Genomic DNA, 22007 nt, shown 5'->3' on the forward strand with positions numbered 1-22007 from the left:
TGAAACACTTGGTTAACACTTATAAAGTGGTGAGCTGTATGTGAGTTTTTTAATCTTACTCTTGCTCCCGTAAGATTTGCTCATGCAGTTATTTTTTTTTATTGTCCTTTAAAGCTAAATAAAACTGAAATAAAGTCATTGGAGAGGGGCTTCATGAATTCACTTGTTACAGCAGTGTATTAGATTGTTTTTAAGAGTCGCATGTAGCACATCATTGTCCAGTCCCTTTCAGCAAGTTTTGAGTCTGATGCACCAATTGTGCATTACTTAACTTTGATCCTATTCATTCATCTTTTGTGAGATCTTTGCCCTGGCCAAGAGGCCAGTCAATTATTGGGCATCAGTTTGCAGTACCTGATCCACCTGCTGGCAGATTTTTGGAAAGTTGGAGGATACTAGAGAACCTGCTGGATTTCTACATGAACACAAAGAGAAAATGTATAAAAAATAAAATCCAAAAAAGTATCCAGGGCTGAGGATCGAACCAAAACCCTGGAGCTGTGAGTCTTTCTTCCATGTCAGATGCTCCAATTACAAGATTATATATTGAAATTCTTCAATACAGTGCTGCAAAGGACAATTTTCTTTTACATAATCGAACCGAAAGCATGGTACATACCGTATACAAAATTCGACTTGCATGTTACTGTATTAGAGGGTTAAATAGTATGACAGCTTCATTTATGTAAATCATTATTGCACTATTGTGACTGAGATTGCATCATGAAATATATAATGAGCATGACCTCTTTTTTTTAATGACACAGGTTCTCTCGGACGTGTTCAACGCTCCAGTGTACACCATTGATGTGGCCAACTCTGCATGTCTCGGCTGTGCTTACAGAGCTGTGCATGGTAGGATTATCTCTTATTACCGTATATATGCGCAGCAAGCTTATCTCTCTCGATCATTCTTATTGAAAACGGTACATGTAGAATATCACATTTAACACACGATCACTGCAGTTGTGTGGTTACAGTATATGGGTTTGAGGTTATGAAGACATTTCCGTTTGTCTAAATCAGCCTTTATTAGTGTTTATCATCTGACTCTTTTGGGTATCATGTGTGCCTCTGTGTGTTGACTCAGTTATAAAGATGCACCGATTCGTTCCTTGCCAGTGCCTAGTTATAATTCATGGTAGTGTCCTATGCCTTGTCATGGCTACACTCCAGACAGACTCATCAATCTGATTAGACTAATATGACTTGACTGAGAGTGCCGTTTAAAAGCATCAAGCCTGAGCGAGCCATTTGTAGCGTTCACCAAGATCTGCACAATCGCATATTATACACCCTATTTCTTAATTGCTATAATGGACCAGTGAGCTTTAAATTCTTGAGTAAGACTATAATTATTCTTTTATTATTCAGTCTGTTGTTTGCATGTTTTTTTTCCTGACAAGGAGTTTGGCAATGCATTCCCATTTGAATGCAGTGTTAATGTGTCACCCTAAGCACTCTCATTATTACAAATAAAAGCCTGCCTGAGAAGCAGCTTTCTCTCTTGCTTTTGTACTGTTGGTTTATGAATTCTCTTGAAGCTCTGCTTAATTAAAAGGTAGGAGAAACAGGTCGGATTAATTGACGGGGGAAAATGCCATGCCTTTTCTTCAGAGACCGCTGATGCATCTGAACTCATGACCTCCATGTTGTTCCACTGGATGAATGCTGTCCGTGCACAGAGCTGATGTGTGTGTGTGTGTGTGTGTGTGTGTGTGTATTTTTAAACACAAAAAAAGAAAGAGAGAAAGTATGTGTACATAACCACATGGCTGTTGTGTTTTCAACATATATTATGTACTATGAATACCTATTCTCAACAAGTCTTGTTTTCATGATTTTATAGTAATATTTTAGCATATTTATTATTTTATTATTTTACATGTTTAGCATAAGTAGTGGCTCCTTGAAAGCTATTTTGCATATGTTTTAATCCATATAGAGTAGTTAAGATTCAACAATGACAATGGGAAAACTAAGTATCTATCTGTAGTCTATGCCTTTAGATTCAGCCATGTAAGCTTCGTATCTGTCGTTTTTAAATGTTGTGTTGTAAATTTATAGACCAGTTAACACAATTGTATATTTGAAAGCAATATTTTCATTTAAAACCTGTAACGTATCTTGAAAGTTATGCCAGTAACATTTATTAGACTAATTCTGTTTGTCAGAATCATCAGATCTTAGAGACCACCCTTTTCCTTTCAATTAAATTGCAGTTATTGTTAATTTTTTGCTGGTAAACAATAATGATGGGAAAATGAACAGTACACGACTGTATATTTTGCTTTCATGCAGACAAAGGAACCAAATGTGAGGTGTTGAAATATTCAGTGTGTAACAGAATGTGACTCTGCAGTCGATTAATCCAAACAGCTTCCTATGAGCTTCAGTGTCTGACGTCCTAATCACCGGTTTCATCAGCCGCATATAATTACACGTTACATGACTCACTGTAGTGATTTAGGGGAGTTTTAACATGGTTCTGTGGTTTTCAATGGAAATTTGTAAAGGTCCAGCTGAATTGCTTACTTACAGAAGTGTGGGGAAACAACTAACATGAATGATTTTCATCAGCAGTCACATTTTAATGCTGAAACATTAGTGCTTATGTTTTGTTTCATAGACAAACTTACCAGTTTTGACTATGCCCCAATATCAAATGAACTGAAAGACATCTCTTTTAAATGGAATGTGGGGAGCATAAACCTATACTTCTCTGTCCCTCCTTCTTTCATTGCTGGTATTTTTTTAATGAGCCATGTCTTTCGTTTGCTAATCAACCAGGATGTACAAATAAAATGAAAAATGTGTAAAAAATCCAAATCCAACTACCGTAATTTCCGGACTATAAAGCGCACCCATATATAAGCCGCACCTGTGTATAAGCCTGTGTATATGTCTACATTGAAACTAATAAACTTTACACAGGCTTTAACGAAAGACAGTGTCTGTTACACGGTGTAACGGGTGAAATATGTTGTGGCTCCTTTAGGAGCATAGCGGTATTTTGGGAATAGCCTGCCACCGCATTTTTCCGCTATTACTGCATGTGTGCAAGACCGAGGAATATGTCCTTATTATTTTCTAATGCTCATTTCTAACTTTCTTTCACTAACCCGTAACGCTGTTGCCAAGAAAAATAAAAAAGCACGAGTTTTGGAAACCTGTCTGTGCTTATATGATTTCTGTTGCAACTGGAGTTAGCGAGCTATCCCTTCACCCTGACTCAATGTGTTACAACGGCTTGTATCTAAAGTCATTGTTTACTGTCTTCCTCCTTCCTTTCACAACTATTTCTCTCGGGAGTTTATCTTTTGGCATCGTCATGCGTTTAAAAAAATCGTTTTTTCTCCCGATGCCGTGCAGCTCAGAACACAGGTGAGGTGCGTTTTTTCGTTTCCGTTCGGAAATTTCATTGGTCTAATGTTATGGGGCTCAGTTTTTTGGCTTGAAGTTTGTGAAACCGGGAAAAACCCAGGAAAAATTAATAAATAAACCGCTTCGTTGTTTAAGCCGCGGGGTTCAAAACGTGGGAAAAAGTAGCGGCTTATAGTCTGAAAAATACGGTAATTTATTAGACATCTTACACAAGAGAATTTACCTGTTTATGAAAACCCTAGTGTTCAATTCATGAAAATCCAGTTAGTTTGTAAAATGTTTAGATTTCATATAGAATGCCTTGATAAACTCTAGTGTTAAAATTTCTCTTCACTACAGCTAAGGTGCCCAGGGCTGCCTGAGCATGACAATGTCCCTGTACTCAAAGTAAGCTCCATAAAGTAACCTCCATGAAGACATTGTGTTTTAAGGCTGGAATAAAAACAAAACAAAACAAAAAAACCTTGATTTGTCCTAAACAGAGCCCTGAGCACCTCTAGGATGGATTAGAATGCTTATTACATGCCAGGCCTCCTCACCTAACATCACTGCATGGGCTCATTAATTCAGCTGTGGCTGACTGAACACAAATCCCCATAGCCATGCTTCAAAATCTAGCAAAAAGCTTTCCCAGAAGAATGGAATTATTATAACAGTAAACGGGGATTTATCCATATCAATGGTTTATTAAACATATACCCATGGGTGTGACGGTCAGGTGTCCACATTTTGACTATATAGTGAATAAGAGGCTCTATCGTGATACTTCTTTAAATAGCTTTTTATAGTATATGTATTTTGCTGTCAAGCTTAAATCAATCATTAATTTCAATTGCAAGGACAAATATGATGTTGCGAAAAATCACTTGTTTCATATTAATTACTTAAAAGAAAGCATTCTAAAACAATCCATAAATAAAGACAAATAATTCTATTTATTTCAGACAAAAGAACTGGTGTCCTATAAAAGGAGGACGAGTTAGTATGTGTATATGATAGGTGAAATGCTGCAATGGAAGATTTAGCGAATATTGCAGTTTTGAGGCGGGCTTTCACCATCCAGTTGTCATTTTGTCACATTCATTCCTCTGTGAGCTACGCCTTCTTATGAAGTTTTTGCAGACGTCACAAAATGCACATCAGCTTTACCATGAGTGTGGCTGGAAACGTTTTAGGTGAATGTCAATGGACTTTATACTCATATCCCTACCAAGAAAATCCACAATACTATAACAATTTCTTTTTATTTCAGTGTGGCACATCTTTAATGGTAGCAGTGTTACATCTCCTGTTTTACAAATGTGGAACATTTGGGAAAAATGGCCTTATGAGACCGAAGAGACAGTGAATTAATATAAAGTACTTATTCTCACTGCCTCTGCCATTAGCTAAAACCTCAGATGGATGACACATCAAATTAATCATGTTTTTCTTGGTCCTCCTCTGATTCCAAAACTGGTTTTATCATAATCCAGCTGCCTGGATATGAGACGAGGATGATGAGAGCCCTGAGGTTGTTAATTAACAGCTAAAGCAGACCCTCAGCTTGAAATGATCCTGGCCTACATAAGCAAATGAGAATGGTGTTCAGGTTGTCACAAGTCCGCTTTTATTATATTCGCAACTTGATTTTATTCATTCAGGCTATTTATTCATTTTTGCTGTGGCCATCAGTAGTGTAGAATGGAGATGAGTGTCAGTGGTTCATCATCATAAACCACTGTCTCAATTTCTCCTTGCCTTGATTGCATTAGTATCAGTATTACTCTTGTGTCAACTTTAATGGCGAGAAAGACAGATGAAGATATTGAGAACAGTGAGAAGGTTCTCACCGTTGAGTAGCCCTGCCTCCGCACCGGGTCTGCCTTCATTACTAAATCTCATAGGGCTTCTAGTCTCATACAACTTGAAGTGTCTGGAAGTGTAAGCTAAGATAGACCTGACTTATTATGGACTCTAGATCTCTGTACATGTGCGAGACAGTAGACTGAGGTGTGTGTGTTAATTTAGTCATAACCGAATCAGTCAGTTGCACAGTTTTTATGGTCTAAGCTGCTATCATAACATTGTATTACTGTATCTGGACCCTATTTACACAAAGGGGTAAGAATTAGATGCTCTACAGTAGACCTAATGTTAAATATGAACTTGCTTCTAAACTAATATGGAGTCTGTGAATTGATTCTTTATGATGATGTATTTTCTTTTAAAAATTAGGGGCGAAATGGTTTATCCTGTTCAAACATTTTCTTCCTCACTTACGGTTCTTGACAGATTTGTAAATGTGCACAAATTCTGAAATGCTTCTGGGGCAAATCTTTTTTACTTAGCATTACAACCACATGACTTATTTCTGCAAAGTAGTTACAGTAATTGCCAGAGGCTGCTGTTTGAGCTGTGGTTAAAACTCAAATGTTATTTTGATACATAAAACCTACCCCACGATTGTGTTATAACCTCTCTAATGAACAGGAAGCCATTTTGAATACAGCCTCATAAGTTATGAATGTATGAATTATTCCTTCATACATTCAATCTGGAGATTGAAGGGTTTAATGTGAAGATGTTATGTTAAGAGAAATATCACTGACTATAAAATGTTACTGTGAGTAGTCAAAAATGACTGGACAAAAATAAATTTAATTAAATTAAGATCTTCCTTTTGATTTTCCCACATAACTTTGTTTACCGTGATAGATGATAATCAGGCTTGTTAATATTCAGAAGTACTTTGGTACTAAATTAATAATATCAGAATGAATTTAGGTAGTTTGTCATCAAAATTCTAATGAAATTTTAAAAGGAATTGGTTCAGCAGTATTTTAACTGCATTAGACACTGCAATGTTAAAAACATTGAACAAGAAGAAAAAAGGCACCTAATGGCCATTGAAAACTAACCTTATTTTCAAACAAAGATTAGTACAATGTCAAAACTGAAATCTGATCCTCCAAATCTCCGAAAGTTTAGGGGAAGGGGGAGAGCAGTGGTTGAGATGTTGGACTTCTGATACAAAGGTTGTGAGTTCAAATCCCATCACCGCTAAGCCGTCACTGCTGGTCCCTTGGGCAAGGTTTAAACACACAACTGCTCAATTCTATTAATGAGATTATTACTCTGAATAAGAGTGTCTGCCGAATGCCACATATGTAAATTTACATAGTTTATCCTGGTCACTTCATTTAGAGTTTGTACCAGAAACACTGGGTATGTTGTGATAATACACACAGGACAGAACAGCAGTCCATCATAAGAAATAACAACAATAAACAAAGATATATATTTAAATAAGTTCATTAGCTTGCAAAACATTGATACACAAATAAAAATATATCTCTTATCTACAATGTTGTAATAAACAGCTCAATTTGTAAAACAGTTTGTAAAACACATGGATTTGGCACATCTAGGCTGGTGGTACTACTGAGAGTGTAGGACTTTGAAATTAGAAGTTTGAAATAAGCTGTGGTAATAAATTCTGGTTAAAAATGTATTTATTAATAATGTAAAAAGAAAAACTGCTTACGCAAAAAAATTACACAAGCCTCAATGTTTCTGCAGATTCCTGTAGAACTGTCCAGTATTTCAGGACCACAATCTCGCTTCAACATCACTTTGCATACTAGCTGCTGTGCGTGCAAATATGATTATTTTCTTTTTTCTTTTTCCTTATTGGTCTCTGTGTACATTAGTAATTTTTTTTTACAATTTCAATTAAATGAAAGAAAAAAAAGTACTACTGTACTACTATTACTGTAAATCCAGTAGTGTTGTGCTAATTGGAAATCACTGTTGATCTCAGTAACTGTTTGTTATTAGTCCATTTAATGCACCAGCTGACTGGTTCTGGATACTGCTGGTATCTGATAATTACTGCACCACTGCATTATCTTGCATTTACACACAAATACTTTCCTTTACAGTTTACTGCTGACTGTGCTGCTTATATATTCTGCTGCTCCTAAAAGGAAATGAATCATGGTTCAGCATGACTGAATTAAGTTGTACCCCCACCAGATCGATCTCATTCCTCAACCTGAGTTTATTCTGTTTCACTCGGTCATTCCAGTATTCAATCGATGTGCCATGATGTGCACATGATTTATGTTTCCAAAGTGCTTCAGTTTGAGCTTTACCTGGCCGATGCATATTTGTGGTTTACTTGGCATCACTTGGCATGACTTAGCTGGTTGTTTAGCTTATAAAACATTGAGGTGTCATCCAAAACACGACTGAAAATGAAAAGATTTTCCAGCTCATGGATCAGGCTTCCCCTTCCACTATTTATCACCATGTAGCCTCAGTGTCCAGGAATACTTTAAATCCTGACCTCAACTATACTATTTTCTAAATTGCATTTTTATTTCAACTTATACATGAAGGAAAGACATGAACTGTTTAAAAAAGCATATGAAGCCTATGTGCACTTTTCTCATTCCTTCTTTTTTTTGTGCTGTTTTTTTTTTTTTTTTTTACACCCCAGGATTAGCTGCTGAAATGGGAATGTCATTTACAGAGGCAATAAGTGAAGCCCCAGGAGCACAGCTTGCTGTGAGACCAACCCCAGGAGCTGAAAAGGTATGCCAATACATCCTGCATCACACTCCATAACGGTTCAATTGCCAGCTTTGGATCAACTAAAACTCAATCCACCGATTGATCCAGTGGAAGAATTTATTTGAAATGTTTGTTTTAGAAGCCTGGCTTGCACTATTGTTGCACTCCAACAGTTTAATGTAGTAAATATTTTATATGTGGCAATTTTTAGGGGGTTTCCAACATGGTCAGTATATTCCAATCACTATTAGATTTTCAATATAGATACATATTCACTATACAAAGTATATATATTTTATGAGGCTCTTTAACATGATACATTATATACATACAGTACAATGTGCTTTATCAATATACAAATGCTGTATAATGAGATTTTAATATGTGAGTATAAAATAATAGGCATTGTTTTTAGAGACAAAATTGGCACAGAAACCAATGGTAGTATTAGAATTAGGAAAATGGGAACATTCTCAGAACTATATATTTATACATACAAACATACATACATACATACATACATACACTATATTGCCAAAAGTGTTCACTTGTCTGCCTTCACATGCAATTGAACTTGAGTAACATCCGTTTCTTAATCCATAGGGTTTATTATGATGTTGGCTCACCCTTTGCAGCTAGAACAGCTTTAACTCTTCTGGGAAGGCTTTCCACGAGGTTTATTTGCATGTGAAGGCAGAAGAGCGAATGCTTTTGACAATATAGTGTACATACATACATACATAATTACATACAAAAGATGGCAAAAGTACGCACATTTTTCACTCAAGTAGAAGTACAGATACAGTTCAGTTTCCCGAAGGCAATTTGTTTGCAGCATACAAGAACATGACAAGGCATAAAACAACTCAAACACATAATTCAAACACTTTCTCCAAAAAGTTTTGCCTTGAATTAAAAAACTGTATAGCTAAGAGGACCAATGAATGTCTAAAAAGATTTTTTTTTTTAACTTTTTTTACTATTAGGAGTTTGATACCGCATGCCAGAAGGGAGGAGGTGAAACTCTTGATACATAGGGTGGGAATGATCTAACAAAATGCCCTGGGCTTTACCCCAAACCTGTCTCTGACTCCCTCTGTCTCATCCATGTTAGACATACTTCTTTTTGCCTTCTGTCTTGCTCGTGTTTAGCTTTGCAGGCTAGTCTATGTCTCTGGTGTGTGTGAGAGCCAGGAAACCATACACCAGCGGTTGGTTAAAAAAGCAGCGCAATGACAAGAAATAGGTTGATAGGATGAAAACTGTGCGCAATGAGAAGAAAAAATATTGAACATGTAACCAAATAGATTTAAACTAAAGAAACGAATCTGATTTGAAAATGTAAGAAGTAGAAAGTACATATATTTGAAAAAATATTTTTGAAAAATAAATAGTAAAGTACTGATACCTGAAAATATCTGTTTAAGTACAGTAACGAAGTATTTGTACTTCATTATTTATGTATCTTTGATACATGCACGCGTACTGGGAGTACTAGTGTAAACGCTTGTGTTTTTGCATTCTTTTCCAATTTAATTAAATGGTTTTCACTGTAAACTATATATAATTTACAACAGCTTGAGTGAAAGGTACTCATTCAAATACTTACATGAAAGAGTTTCTTAGTGATTCCTTTGTCCTCTTTGTGCTTTAAGGACAGGGTGCACCTGAGCTGGCATGGACTTCACAATTTTGTGCCTTATGATTATACCACCTTTAAGCACATTTGTGAGGAAAATATGACCTGATTTCTTCAAAGCATTTAAAATGGTCAGTTGCACATATTTGCCTATTCAACTAGAATCAAAATTATAAAGAAATAGTGTAGAATCTCAAGATGCTGAATATTTGCTTTGCTATTTGTTTTAAAAGTAAAAAAAAAAAAATCTGTATATTAGTTAGATAGATAGATAGATAGATAGATAGATAGATAGATAGATAGATAGATAGATAGATAGATAGATAGATAGATAGATAGATACTAACTTATTAATTTATACAAGAACAAAACCCACACTAAATTATAAATAATTTGCTTATATAATGTAATCTAGCCTGTTAAAATGATGCAATGTGAAGATTATGTTGCAGCAGACTTGTGAAGTGTGGCTTTATATCCATTAAGGGTGAATTTTTGCAAATGAAGCGATGGTGATCATGATGAGAACAGTAATAATATTAAATCTAATAATGGCATGTTAATGGTTTAACCACTTCATTAATATAATTATGTCAGGAAAGATTGTTTGTACGGATCATTAGCAAATACACAATTCAGAACTATAAAAGCAAACCAAAGACTGATAGATGTGATCATAAAATAAATCTACTGCATTAATAAACCACAATAATGTTTTTATTCACATGTTAACTTAGAGACTGAGACAAAACGTGCTGTATAAGGCAGTGCAGTTTACTTATCCCTCTTCTTTAATGACCTTGTGTCACTCTTTGTTTTGCAAAAGTGCTTTTTTATATTTTGTTTTGCTGTATTGTTGAGATCTGCCTTGTGAATGAGTGATGGCTTCATTTGGCGTATGACTGAAATGAACAATATTTTTTGTTGTTTTTCTGGAACAACATGACAGAGGTTAACTCGAACATAAATTTCCTCATTATGCATGAGTTTGCCGCTGACAGCACAACAGCAAACATTGAAATTGTTTTTATTGTGTTATGATGCTGCTTTGTATTCTTTCATTGCGGAAGGTCGGTCTTTCTGTTAAAGTTTCTGTCTTTATGAGGATGTCAGAAAGAGGTCTGCTGATGGATGTGCTGAGGGAGCTTGTGCTAACTACAGCGTAGTGTTATGTGTCGTTTCCTGTAAGAGCATCCAAAGGAAGTGTGACTGCTCTGAATTTCCAAAAAAGAGTAAACAATAAAGTCCTGAAAAGTCCAGGGCTGATCTAACGATCTATACAGAATGCTTACTGCAGGTAAGCTTTTTTGCTTTATTGTAAAAATTCTATTCGGTTTTAAGGGTATAGCTCTTGTCACAGTAGATATTGGCACAAATTGACAAATATTTAGATTTACATTTCACATGACCAATCCACCAATCCACATCAACAAAAAAACACCTATAGGAACCATGAGAAGAACTCAAAACTAGGAGTCCAAGACTAAACACCGATTTATTTTCATGATTACAGCAGCAGTTATGCACCGAAACAAGGCTGATAGTTTTTTAGAAATACATATCTAGGAAAAACGTCAAAATGTAGTCTTTCACGATAAAAAAAAGTTGCAGCAGCACTGAGAAAATTGGAAATTGTAGTTAGTGGTTTGGTCATGGTTGGTCTGAGGTGAAACTGAATACACAGCAGGTGGCCATTTTCCTTAACATTATTTATTATTTGCTTTTATTGTGGCTTTGCTGTTATTTGTTATTTTATGCTAGCATTATTCAGGTCTTGTTCCACTTCCTTTAAATTTAGATTACAAAAAAAAAAAAACACACACTGCAATGGAGACTTGGTCTATGTCTTCAAAAGGTCAGCCTAGAAAATGTGTTTTTGCTTTTTTGAGAGCCACTTTGCCACTGTAATCAGAACCTGTAAATTATTCTCCACTTTGGGTGTACATGGAGGGTCAAGTTGTCCCAAAACCTACCAGGAAAATTAGCACAATTGAATACAGTAAGCATTTCTGCTTTCCTGTTAGATGTACTTGATGCACACTTTTCAGGTTACTTTAAATATAGAGGCAGCATGTTTAAAGGAAAAACATCTAGATATGAGTTTCATAAGCACTCAGGAATAATACAGAATGCCTGATAATATTAGAGCCTTTAAGGATTTAGGGCAGAAAGGCCATGTTACGATCTATGGATATAGAAAGAAACTAAGGTCCACGTGCTACAAAATTTAAGTGTGAAGACGCAGTGTATATACATATCTCCTCTCTTGAGCAAGGTCTGTTGGTTTGTGTGCTCTGACACTGCTGATGCTGCTGCCCACTGCTGCTGTGCACTGATTTGCTTCCTTATTGATTCATTAACTGTACAGTTGCTAAAAATATGTTTCCTCTATGTGGTGTGCATTATTTAACATGATACAAAAATAACAATGTGAGATTCAATCCATGCCTGGATTCACTATGTATGGAGTAACGCTTGCCATTGCCCATGAGAGGTGTAAATTAGAGACATAATTTTCTTGCAGTTCCCCGCATCTGCTGCAACCAGGTTTATTTTTTACTTCAGAAAAAAGGCATAGCCATGTTGGTTCACCCGAGCCTGAACCTGCTTCATGAGCCAGTGAGCGAAAAAAATGGTCTCCATTGTTCACAAGCATTTGATTAATCCTCATAATATCATTACAGAATGTTCCGAAACCTGTGGGGAAAATAAGTTCTGCTGTTATTAATTTGCTTCACTCTGCCGTGTCCTACTTCAACTCGGCAGTGAAGTCAGTAGAGTGCAGGCCACTTCAGGCTCCCTTTTTGATGAAGGGTCCTCTTTGATATTTAATGGCGTTGTTATTCTTGGTTTCTCTTACACGCTGAAGTCCAGTCGGCACGGAAAACCAAGCATCCGCCTTTTCCGATTTCAAGCTGGGTTTTCGAGAGCTGTGTTTGGAGCTGTGAGCTTTCACATTTGATTTGTAGGAAGGAACACACCTCTTGAAAATATTGGCAGCTTTAGAGTTTTTAGTGATATTCCTTTGTCTAAACTCAGTAGTTTTGAAAAGATGGTGTTGTCCACTGCCAGTTATTTGCTGTGTTTAACAAAGCACAGCGGGACTGCCGGGGATGGCGCATGTGTAACTTTTTCTCTGAAGCAACGATTACTGGTTATTGTTTTGTTTTGTTTTTTTCTTCAGGGTATTGAAATAATCCATAGAAGGTAAATATACAGAAAAGAACATACTGCCTTCATTTTACTTGTGCACCTAAAAATGTCTAAAATTAAGAGCATTGAAATCTTTGAAATGCTGCAAACGCATTTCGTGCACCCACGCAACAAAGGAGAACAACATGTACTTTTATAATGATGGAGATGAATTATGTTGAATTTAATTCTGGAACTTAGAACACTGTTGGCTCTTTAACGCCCAAATCTTGTGGGATCTTGTGCTCTATTCAGTCTCTTAATTGCTCCACTTGATTCAATTACCAGGCCCAATTAATGCTTGTCATCCTATACCCAGAGGTGCTGCACTTCTCAGAGTTTCAGCTGCACACAGGTGTAGTAAACCTGCAAGTTTAATGGCATCTTACTAGCTGGAGAGAACCTTTAAAGATCTCCTCACTAGCCCCATGCACAACCCTGCTTGAGTGATTTGCTCGGGGACTCGGTTGTCCAGTAGACTGTGGAAGCAAAACATCTTTTCTGGCTATACAAATCTAAATTGCACTAGTAATCCAGTGGCCCTCTGGCCTGGTCCCTTCTGAGAAGTATGAGACTTTCTCTGACCTTATTAAGATTGACCCTGGTGGGAGAAGGACGAGTGGGGTTACACACACACACACACACACACACACACACACACCAATCTTTCATGTTTTAATTGGTATGTGTTTCTCCACCACTTTCCTGTCTCTTACTCCATTTCTCCTGCAGTCCTGCACCTATCACACCTTCATATTGAGGATGCGGTTAGCGTTTAACACGCTGCATATTTCTCTCGCTATGCCCAGAGATGGGCTGCCAGAGCATAAAATGGATGGATCGTGTCAAGGGGCGGAAAGCAATTTACCATGGGAGGCAGAGGGATGGAAATACCCCCTCCCTGAGCTCAAATACAGATCTACCTTGAACAGACAAAATGGCTGACCTTGACATATTCGTGTAGTGTTTCTTTTATGTATTTCTGTAATAAGGACCATCATTCACTGTGGAGAAACGGTGCATTTAAAGCAAACAAGTCAGATATTAAACCTGTTGTTGAGAGAAAAATGCTGCAATAATCTATAAAAGATGTTATAAGATACTTCAGATCTTTGCCTACTGTGTTCTAGTTTGATACACAGAGCATATGTCAGACACTAAAAATTGATCCAAATGTGGTGACAGCTTTGAAAGTTTAATCATCAGTCAGTTCTCAACTTGAAGTCACTGTGACAGTGATGAACGTTTGATGTTTTTTCCCCGCTAGATGAATTGCACATTATAACACTCTATCCACATTAAGCATTGTACATTTATGATAATCATTCACCATATGTCATGATAAGAAGTAGCGTTTTACAATAGGGATTTTTGTTGTACTTTACTGATTTTTGCATGCTTATCAGCCGTATCAGTCATTTTCTTCCTACATTCTTCTCTCTTTTCAGTACAGTAAGGATTTGTGATTCTCTCTAATATATTTAAGCCGTTGGGTAGTTTATTAGGGATGTCTTTTTATACATTATTTACCATCGATGAACAAAACTATTTTTTCTTATTTTTTCTTTACTTATTTAGACTTCTCATGGTTGTCTTATATCATTCAGGCTGCTTTTTGAAGCCTAAAACGACGAACAAAAGCAAATGTACAGATTTCTCATAAAGGGTTTTAAAGATCCTTTTGATTTTTTTGTGATTGCTTGTCAATGGCTTTGAATTTATGATGATAAATGAACTTCAAACTTCTTTTTTTCATATAAGGCTGGAAAGCTTTTTAATTGAATGACTCAAGGCTATTCTACTTCTCTAAATCTAAAAAGTTCAGTTTTTAATGTATTGCCAGTTGCTCTTGAAGAGTCCACACAGAGTTCCCTGCAAATTTAGTTCTAATGTCCAAAGTTAGATTAGTTTATGGTAATTGATTTGATCACAAAGTCAAGGCTCAGGACTAACCTCTGTGCGATGATTAAAAGCATTGGATATATTGTTTATTCCAAGGCCGGATGGTAGTTAATTATATTTGTGGTTATTGTTATGTGGGAAATGTAATTAAAACACTCAAAATGATCTTGCACCTCTAAAGCACAGGGCACACAGTTACAATTTATAGAGGTACAGATGACTTGCACTAAAGAGTGCGATCTAACATTTAAAGAGGAATAATCCAGGACAAATATATAAATTATTTGCCTCGATGCTTCATTTAGTCCATTTAACTACACACGAAGCATTGTTTTCCCATGGACCATTATCACTGATGCACCACCAGCTAAACTCTGGAGTGCTCAGGACAGGTAACACAGAAGACAGTGCAGATGCAGACGCTCATTTTAGGAGACCCGTCTTATTTTCTCTTGTAAATTTTGTATTGCTCTTTAATTGCTCTTCTTATCTGATTAATCGATTAATCAACAGAATAATCGGTAGAATACTTGATTACTAAAATAATCGAAGGCTGCAGACCTAATTAATTCGCCATCTTGTTTCAGCATCAGTAGGATTTGGCAATTTCTCTCTACAAAAGTGACTCAGGTGCTTGTTTAGTGTCGAGACTGGACTCCTGCAAATCACTCCTGGCAGGTCTTCCCCAGTGTGCCATTTGACTCTTGCAAATGATCCAGAATACAGCTGCACGACTTGTCTTCAATGTCTCCCAAGTTGTTTCATGCCAGCCTTTTCTCTACAATAGCAAGTAGGGATGTGCATCTCCATAACTAAGGACGATGCAATTGGCATCTCGATGCATAGTCAACGATATGAACATATAAAGCAGCTACCAATGTGATGCGATATAATTTACCCCTTTTACAATGCATAAAATTTCGATTTGATTCAACACAATGTAATGCAAGGGAAGAAAATATGATCAGACAGACAGCAAATCATACATTTACTAAAGTGCCTTCTGACTTCTAATGCATGGTCCTTTCACGAACAGGTCTTTGTAGTACAAAAAAAAAAAGAAAACCTTTACATAAGACCAGACTTTCATCTTTTCCTGTTCTGTCTCTAGGAAAATGCAGATCTACCTCTGCCATGTTAATCTATATTATATGTGACTCTCAGGACACGCCTCGTTCTTTTTAGTTTGTGATGCATCATATTCAGATAGCAGCAGTGGTGCTGAGAGAACGCGCTTGTAAAACAGTTTAGTGGGGGGAAATCTATTTACATATAAAATATTGGTCACAAATTATTGGACACTTTCTAAATAATACAACTATATCATATCTACTAATAATAATATATAATTCAATTGTTTTATTTACGATGCAAATATGTTAAAAACTATGCATTGCGATGCAAATGTCAAGGTGTATGCACACTTTTTAAATCTATACATCACATTGTTAACTTTTATGCCGATGCACAAATGCGAATCATTGAATCTTACCATCTGTAATTGCTAGATATTTAAAAGACATGTGCATGAACACAATTTCAGGAACGGACCCCACACCTTAAAAATAGACACTTATGAAACCATGCTAGAATAGCATGACCTGACCCACAATTCTTCAGGCTACAAGAAAGATATGCTTTAATGCTTTTCACTGTACTGTGAATTTTTCAATACCACTTTTCTTAATAATTTTCCATTCAATAAAAAAAAATGTTTGTTCTTGTGGTACTAACATCTCTTTACAGACTATACAGCTTTGCTATGAGTTACTGTGTATAAGAGCATATATTATGTCCAGCTCCAGCATGCTCCAGCAAAAAAAAGAAAAGTAATTGTATTCTTGTTTGTGGGGTTGAATTCAATTTTTTTCTTCGGTGTAATGAAAATCACATCACGTCTGACAATTATGAAGTATGCCTCTATGATGCAAGTGACATTTTATTTTACGTCTTTGTAGGTCTACGGGCCTCTCCTGAAGAGATATGCAGACCTGGAACAGAAGATTCTGAAGTGCACGCCACAATGATTCAACACCCTCTCTTTTTTGAAAGCAAACAATAACAGATGATGCCTCTAATGTGATTCTGTCTAAAGAATGCTGCGTTGGTTTTGAGCGTGGAGATGTATGAGTTGATTCTGCAAATGACATACACTAGTCAGTGTTAATTGTGGGCAGGAAGCAGCTCAGTGTGATCATTAATTTGGCCTAACAGGTTCAAATCTATCACTACGTCAGGTGTAAATGTTAAAGCACTATTGTATAACATGGTTCCAGTATGAGCTGTGAAATGAAGCAAAACAATAGCTGAAAGAAGCTGTGTGAGTCGACCTCTCCTTCCCCTCACTGAGATAGAGCACAATTATTTTCTATATATATGTGCCAGTGTGTTTCACTGATACTTTGACCTAAGAATGTGTTCTATTAATAATGCTCCATCTGAGTTTCACACTTTCCCACTCACTGACACCAGTGTGCCTCGGCTGCCGCTTTAAATCAATTGGTCATTAGTCTCCAGCTCCAACCTTTGCGCTGTGAAAATGTGAATTGTATGAGAATGTGAATGCATTAATGCTGCAGTCTTTGCAGAGTCCTGTAATGAGTTTAATACACATTGTGCATTAAGACCATCACATTGGTATTGTTTAAAAATCTTTGGTGATGATGGTCTAGAAGTGTTACACAAACCAAGCCATCGAAATAAACTGGTGAAAATAAGAAATTGTGAATAGTGATGACCCAGATACCTCAATATATTTTTTAGTTGTGTTTGCATGTGTTTTGTTTGCTTTCCAAACAAGACAACATTAGGATATTAGATGCGCTTTGTGAAACCATTCATCACAAACTGACAAGGCATTACGAGTTGTTCTTTTCTATATAATAGGGTACATAAACCATAATAACCATGGATGTTCTGTGTTTATTATATACTGCATTTTCAGGGAATCTCATGAAGATGGGCTGATTGATTTTTTTAAAATGAGGTTTACGGTGTGACATTTACTCGTCTATAAGATATCATTTAAAAATAGCAGTTAAATAGCTGGAAATGGATGACTATAGAAAACTCCATCACAACATTTTGTACTTTAACATCTTAGTTACTGTAGGTTTTGTATCTAATTCAATAAAAGCGGCATTATGTAGTTGTTTCATACAGTAATCTGTTTATTATATGATACATATGTTTAAAATGTGTGTGTGTGTGTGTGTGTGTGTGTGTGTGTGTGTGTGTGTGTGTGTGTGTGTGTGTGTGTGTCAAATCAAATCAAATTATATACAATACAATAATCACATAAGGTGGTTGATTTGATTGTCCTTAAAGTGAACGTGTGCGGTATGGTGTGGTATAAAGTGTACTGTGCCATGCAAGTCTAGTGTTAATTGTGTTATTTGTGTGTGTGTGTGTGTGTGTGTGTGTGTGTGTGTGTGTGTGTGTGTGTGTGTGTGTGTGTTTGTCGTTTACTCAAAAAAATGTGTAATCCCATAGATTCATGTACACTTGAAGATGTATTAAAGAGGTAATGAGGATTATGGATTACTGACTGCAATTGCATTGTTTTAATACCCATTCAATCAATCTATGCACTACAAGCTTTCCACATGGAAGCATTTCCTAAAAAGCTACTACGTTGTATTTATGCTAACAATGTGTGTGAATGAAATGCACTACTGCCTTTATTTTCTCTCAGACACATGACACATGCAGCATACATATACAGTAATGCATGTATTATACACTATATGGACAAAGGTTTGTAGACACATGACCATAAGATTCAAGTTGCTTTTGCGAACATCCTATTTCGTCCCCAATTGCTGTTATATTTACCTCCACTCTTCTGGAAAGATGTTTCACTAGATTCAGGAGTGTGCTTTTTGACATTTGTGATCATTCAACCACAGGGGTGTTACTAAAGTCAAGTACTGATGCAGAGTGAGGAAGCCTGGGGTGCAGAGGTGTTCCAATTCAGTTCAGTAGGGTTGAGGTCAGAGCTCTATAGCAGTCCACAGATCTTCCACTCCAACTCATGTATATAGTCTAGCTACTGTATATGTAATTGATTCATATCGACTTATTCTTTACATATTAATATACATATCTATTGCATATATAACCTGATTATTTTACATGGGGTGCTTCTACAGTGAAAGCATGCATATAATGTATATGGCAATGGAATGGCACAGAAGGAGATTTCCAAGTAAACTTTCGGATTATGTATCATGTCTGGATGGTGTTTCTGTCTCAGTGTACAGCAGTCAAAGACTTAGTGTGATTATTGACTCTAGTCTTTCCTTCGAGGCTCATGTGAATAACGTTACCAAGATCGCCTTCTTTCTCCCTAGAAATATTGCTAAAATTAGAAATACAAGATGCAGAACAACTAGTTCAAGCTTTTGTTACATCTAGATTAGACTACTGTAATGCTTTACTGTCTGGGTGTTCGAGTAAGTGCATAAATGAGCTTCAGTTAGTTCAGAATGCAGCAGCAAGAGTCCTCACTAGATCTAGAAAATATGACCACATCACTGGCGTATAAAGGCACTTAACGGTATCTGAGTGAACTTCTGTACCATTATGATCCCCCATGCCTACTTAGATCACAAGGTGCAGGCTATTTGTTGGTACCTCAAATAATGAAGACTACAGCAGGGGGCAGATCTTTCTCTTATAAAGCCTCAAAGTTATGGAACAGCCTTCTGTTGACAACATACTTATTTAGTCAAGCCTTTTATTGGTAGATCATGGATATAGAGTTTATAGAGTGGGATATTTGTATGCTGTCATCTTCTTACTCTCACACGTTCACTCAGGTTTGTTGACAGTGGTGTGGTGAGCTGTCTCTTATCCCAGAGATCCCTCATGTCTGTAATTTTGTTTTTTGTTTCTACTTTTTAGTTATGCTGCTATAGTCTTGCAGTGTCCTTAATTTTATTACAACAATAAGGATACTTAATAATCTATAATCTTTCTCTCCCTGTCACCTGTCCTCTCTCTCTCTCTCTCTCTCTCTCTCTCTCTCTCTCTCTCTCTCTCTCTATATATATATATATATATATATATATATATATATCTCGGTTAAGTTTAACATGCTCATGAGATACCAGTGATCACTGTTCCTGCTTCTCTGCTCTCCTCTCCTCGTATCTCCTCTCCTTTGTCCCTGCCTGCCGCTGGATGGTGTTCTCTTCAGTTGGAGGCCACTCTGTGCAGCTGGGGATGGTTTTTCATCAATGGCCTGGGGATTCATTAAATTTGACTATACTTAATGTCAACAGTCTGCTACACTGACTCAGGAGTACAGTTTGCATTCGATTACAATCACTGCACACCTTAACATAGTTATACAACTGTAATAAAAGGACATTCTGTTCCACCCAGATAAGGATGGGTTCCCTCTTGAGTCTGGTTCCTCTCACGGTTTCCTCCTTATGCCATCTCAGGGACCTTTTCCTTGCCACAGTCCCCACTGGCTTGCTTAGGGACAAACTTACAATTATAAAGAACAATCTTATTCATTCTTTATTATCTGTGTAAAGCTGCTTTGAAATAATGTCCATTGTTAAAAGCGCTATACTAATGAAAATGAATTGAAATTAGATTTTACTTTATGGTCATACGTAGGATTTATGAAACAGTGAAAAAAAAGATTGCGGTAAGTTTTAGATTATTGTCTGTTAAATGTCTTTTTTCAGCGTTTTCTTTTTTTGACTGATTGCAACATATTTGCTTTCAGAATTTGCTGATATTTTCAGGAATCTCTTTTTCTGTAAACTGTTTTCTGTGTAACTGGCTGCAACACAATCAATAAAGCATAAAAATGTACACCTATGCTTAATAGTTGGCAAGGTGTTCTTTTCAACAAATGCTACTGTTATTATTTCCCCCCAAACATTGGTGGTTGCAGCTAAAGAGTTACTTTTATTCTTTATCACTCCACAGTGCCTGTTTCCAAAATGCCTCTGGATACATCAGATGTTGACTGCTGTGACTAGGTTTCCTCTGATGACTCCTCCATGGAGATCATCTTTGTAGAAGCAGTTCTGCAGAGTAGATTAGCTCCTGTGCCAGCTAAACCAGCTAAAAAGAAGGTTTTATATATAGGAGGGTTTGCTTTAATGGGCTGTTTTGTGTCAAAGTTTTGCCCTAAACAGTTCCCTTAATTGACAATTTAGATTCTGGAAATTTTTGGTTGATGGATTTTTGATATTCTTTCATAGTATTACTCTTATGTGTAGGTATCAATTCAATTAGAGATTCTCTGTTGATTGGATTCTCTGCTGCTTAGAGAAGCCAATGGTTGTTGAATGTTAGAACAAGTCAGAGAATGTCGACTTTTCTTTTAAGAACAGTCTGTATACATTTGCTTAAGTTGCTTAAGTTTTGGGAAAGGTGCATTTCCCCATTTGTGTCTGAGACGTGCTGCTCAACAGGCCAAGGTTTTGGCAGACTGGTAAATGTTTTACTTCTGACAGACTCTGCCTTTCTAAGTTAATCTTTTTATACCCAACCATCTTACTGACCTGCTATCAATTAATGTAATTAGTTGCAAAATGTTCCACTTACTTTTCCAGTCTTTTGTTATCCTTTTTTTGTGAGACGTGTTGTAGTCATCAAATTCAAAATGACCTTATTTTTTCTTAGAATGGTACATTTCTTCATTTCACACATTTTAAATGTTCTATTGTAAATGAAATATGGGTTTATGAGATTTGCAAATCATTGTATTCTGCCTTTATGTACGTTTTACACAGCTTCCCATTTTTGTTAATTTGGGTTGTATTATGATTATTGTTCCTAATTGCCATTTTTGACCTTCCTAATGATTAAGTATTTAATCATTAGGAGGCAAATAAGGCATGAATTAAGTAAATGAATTACAAGCACTAATTTTTTACTAACAAGAATAATTCATAATTCATTTTTTGTTAAAAACATATATAATCTTCATGTAGAATTCCTTCTTGTCTCTTTTGCACTTAAAATTAGTTAAGTGTGTAATTTATTCAAGCATAAAACTATAGATATGTGGAGATTGCATATTTTCTTTTATGGAAATTGTTCCTAACAGTCTGTGCCTTTTGTCTTTCAAAAATAAGGCAGTAACTTCTTTTTTTTTTTTTTTGGCAAATCAGTCAGTGAGAAAGACAACAGACACAAGGCTTTCACTGCTGCCTTTCTGTCACAGATGGTGTATGTTACCAATTGCTCAACTCCACTGTGAAACAAAGCAGATGCAGAAGCAGTCGTCGTTGTGGATCTGCCATTTAGAGTGAATGTAAAACCTTCTTTATTTGTATGAAATCAAAACACAAAGAGAGAGCAA

General features: G+C 36.3%; 1 protein-coding gene across 1 annotated transcript in view; it reads left to right on the plus strand.

Moving 5' to 3' along the window:
- The window catches only part of xylb (xylulokinase homolog (H. influenzae)), a 57038-nt gene extending 39207 nt beyond the window's left edge, over positions 1-17831 (plus strand). The window contains exons 17-19 of the mRNA XM_046847982.1: positions 768-855; positions 7868-7962; positions 16633-17831. Coding sequence (XP_046703938.1) covers positions 768-855; positions 7868-7962; positions 16633-16701 — 252 coding nt within the window. The 3' untranslated portion in view covers positions 16702-17831. The remainder of the gene's footprint in view (positions 1-767; positions 856-7867; positions 7963-16632) is intronic.
- The last annotated feature ends 4176 nt before the right edge of the window (positions 17832-22007 follow it).

Source organism: Silurus meridionalis, chromosome 4 (assembly GCF_014805685.1).
Source record: "Silurus meridionalis isolate SWU-2019-XX chromosome 4, ASM1480568v1, whole genome shotgun sequence".
NCBI classification, from domain to species: domain Eukaryota; kingdom Metazoa; phylum Chordata; class Actinopteri; order Siluriformes; family Siluridae; genus Silurus; species Silurus meridionalis.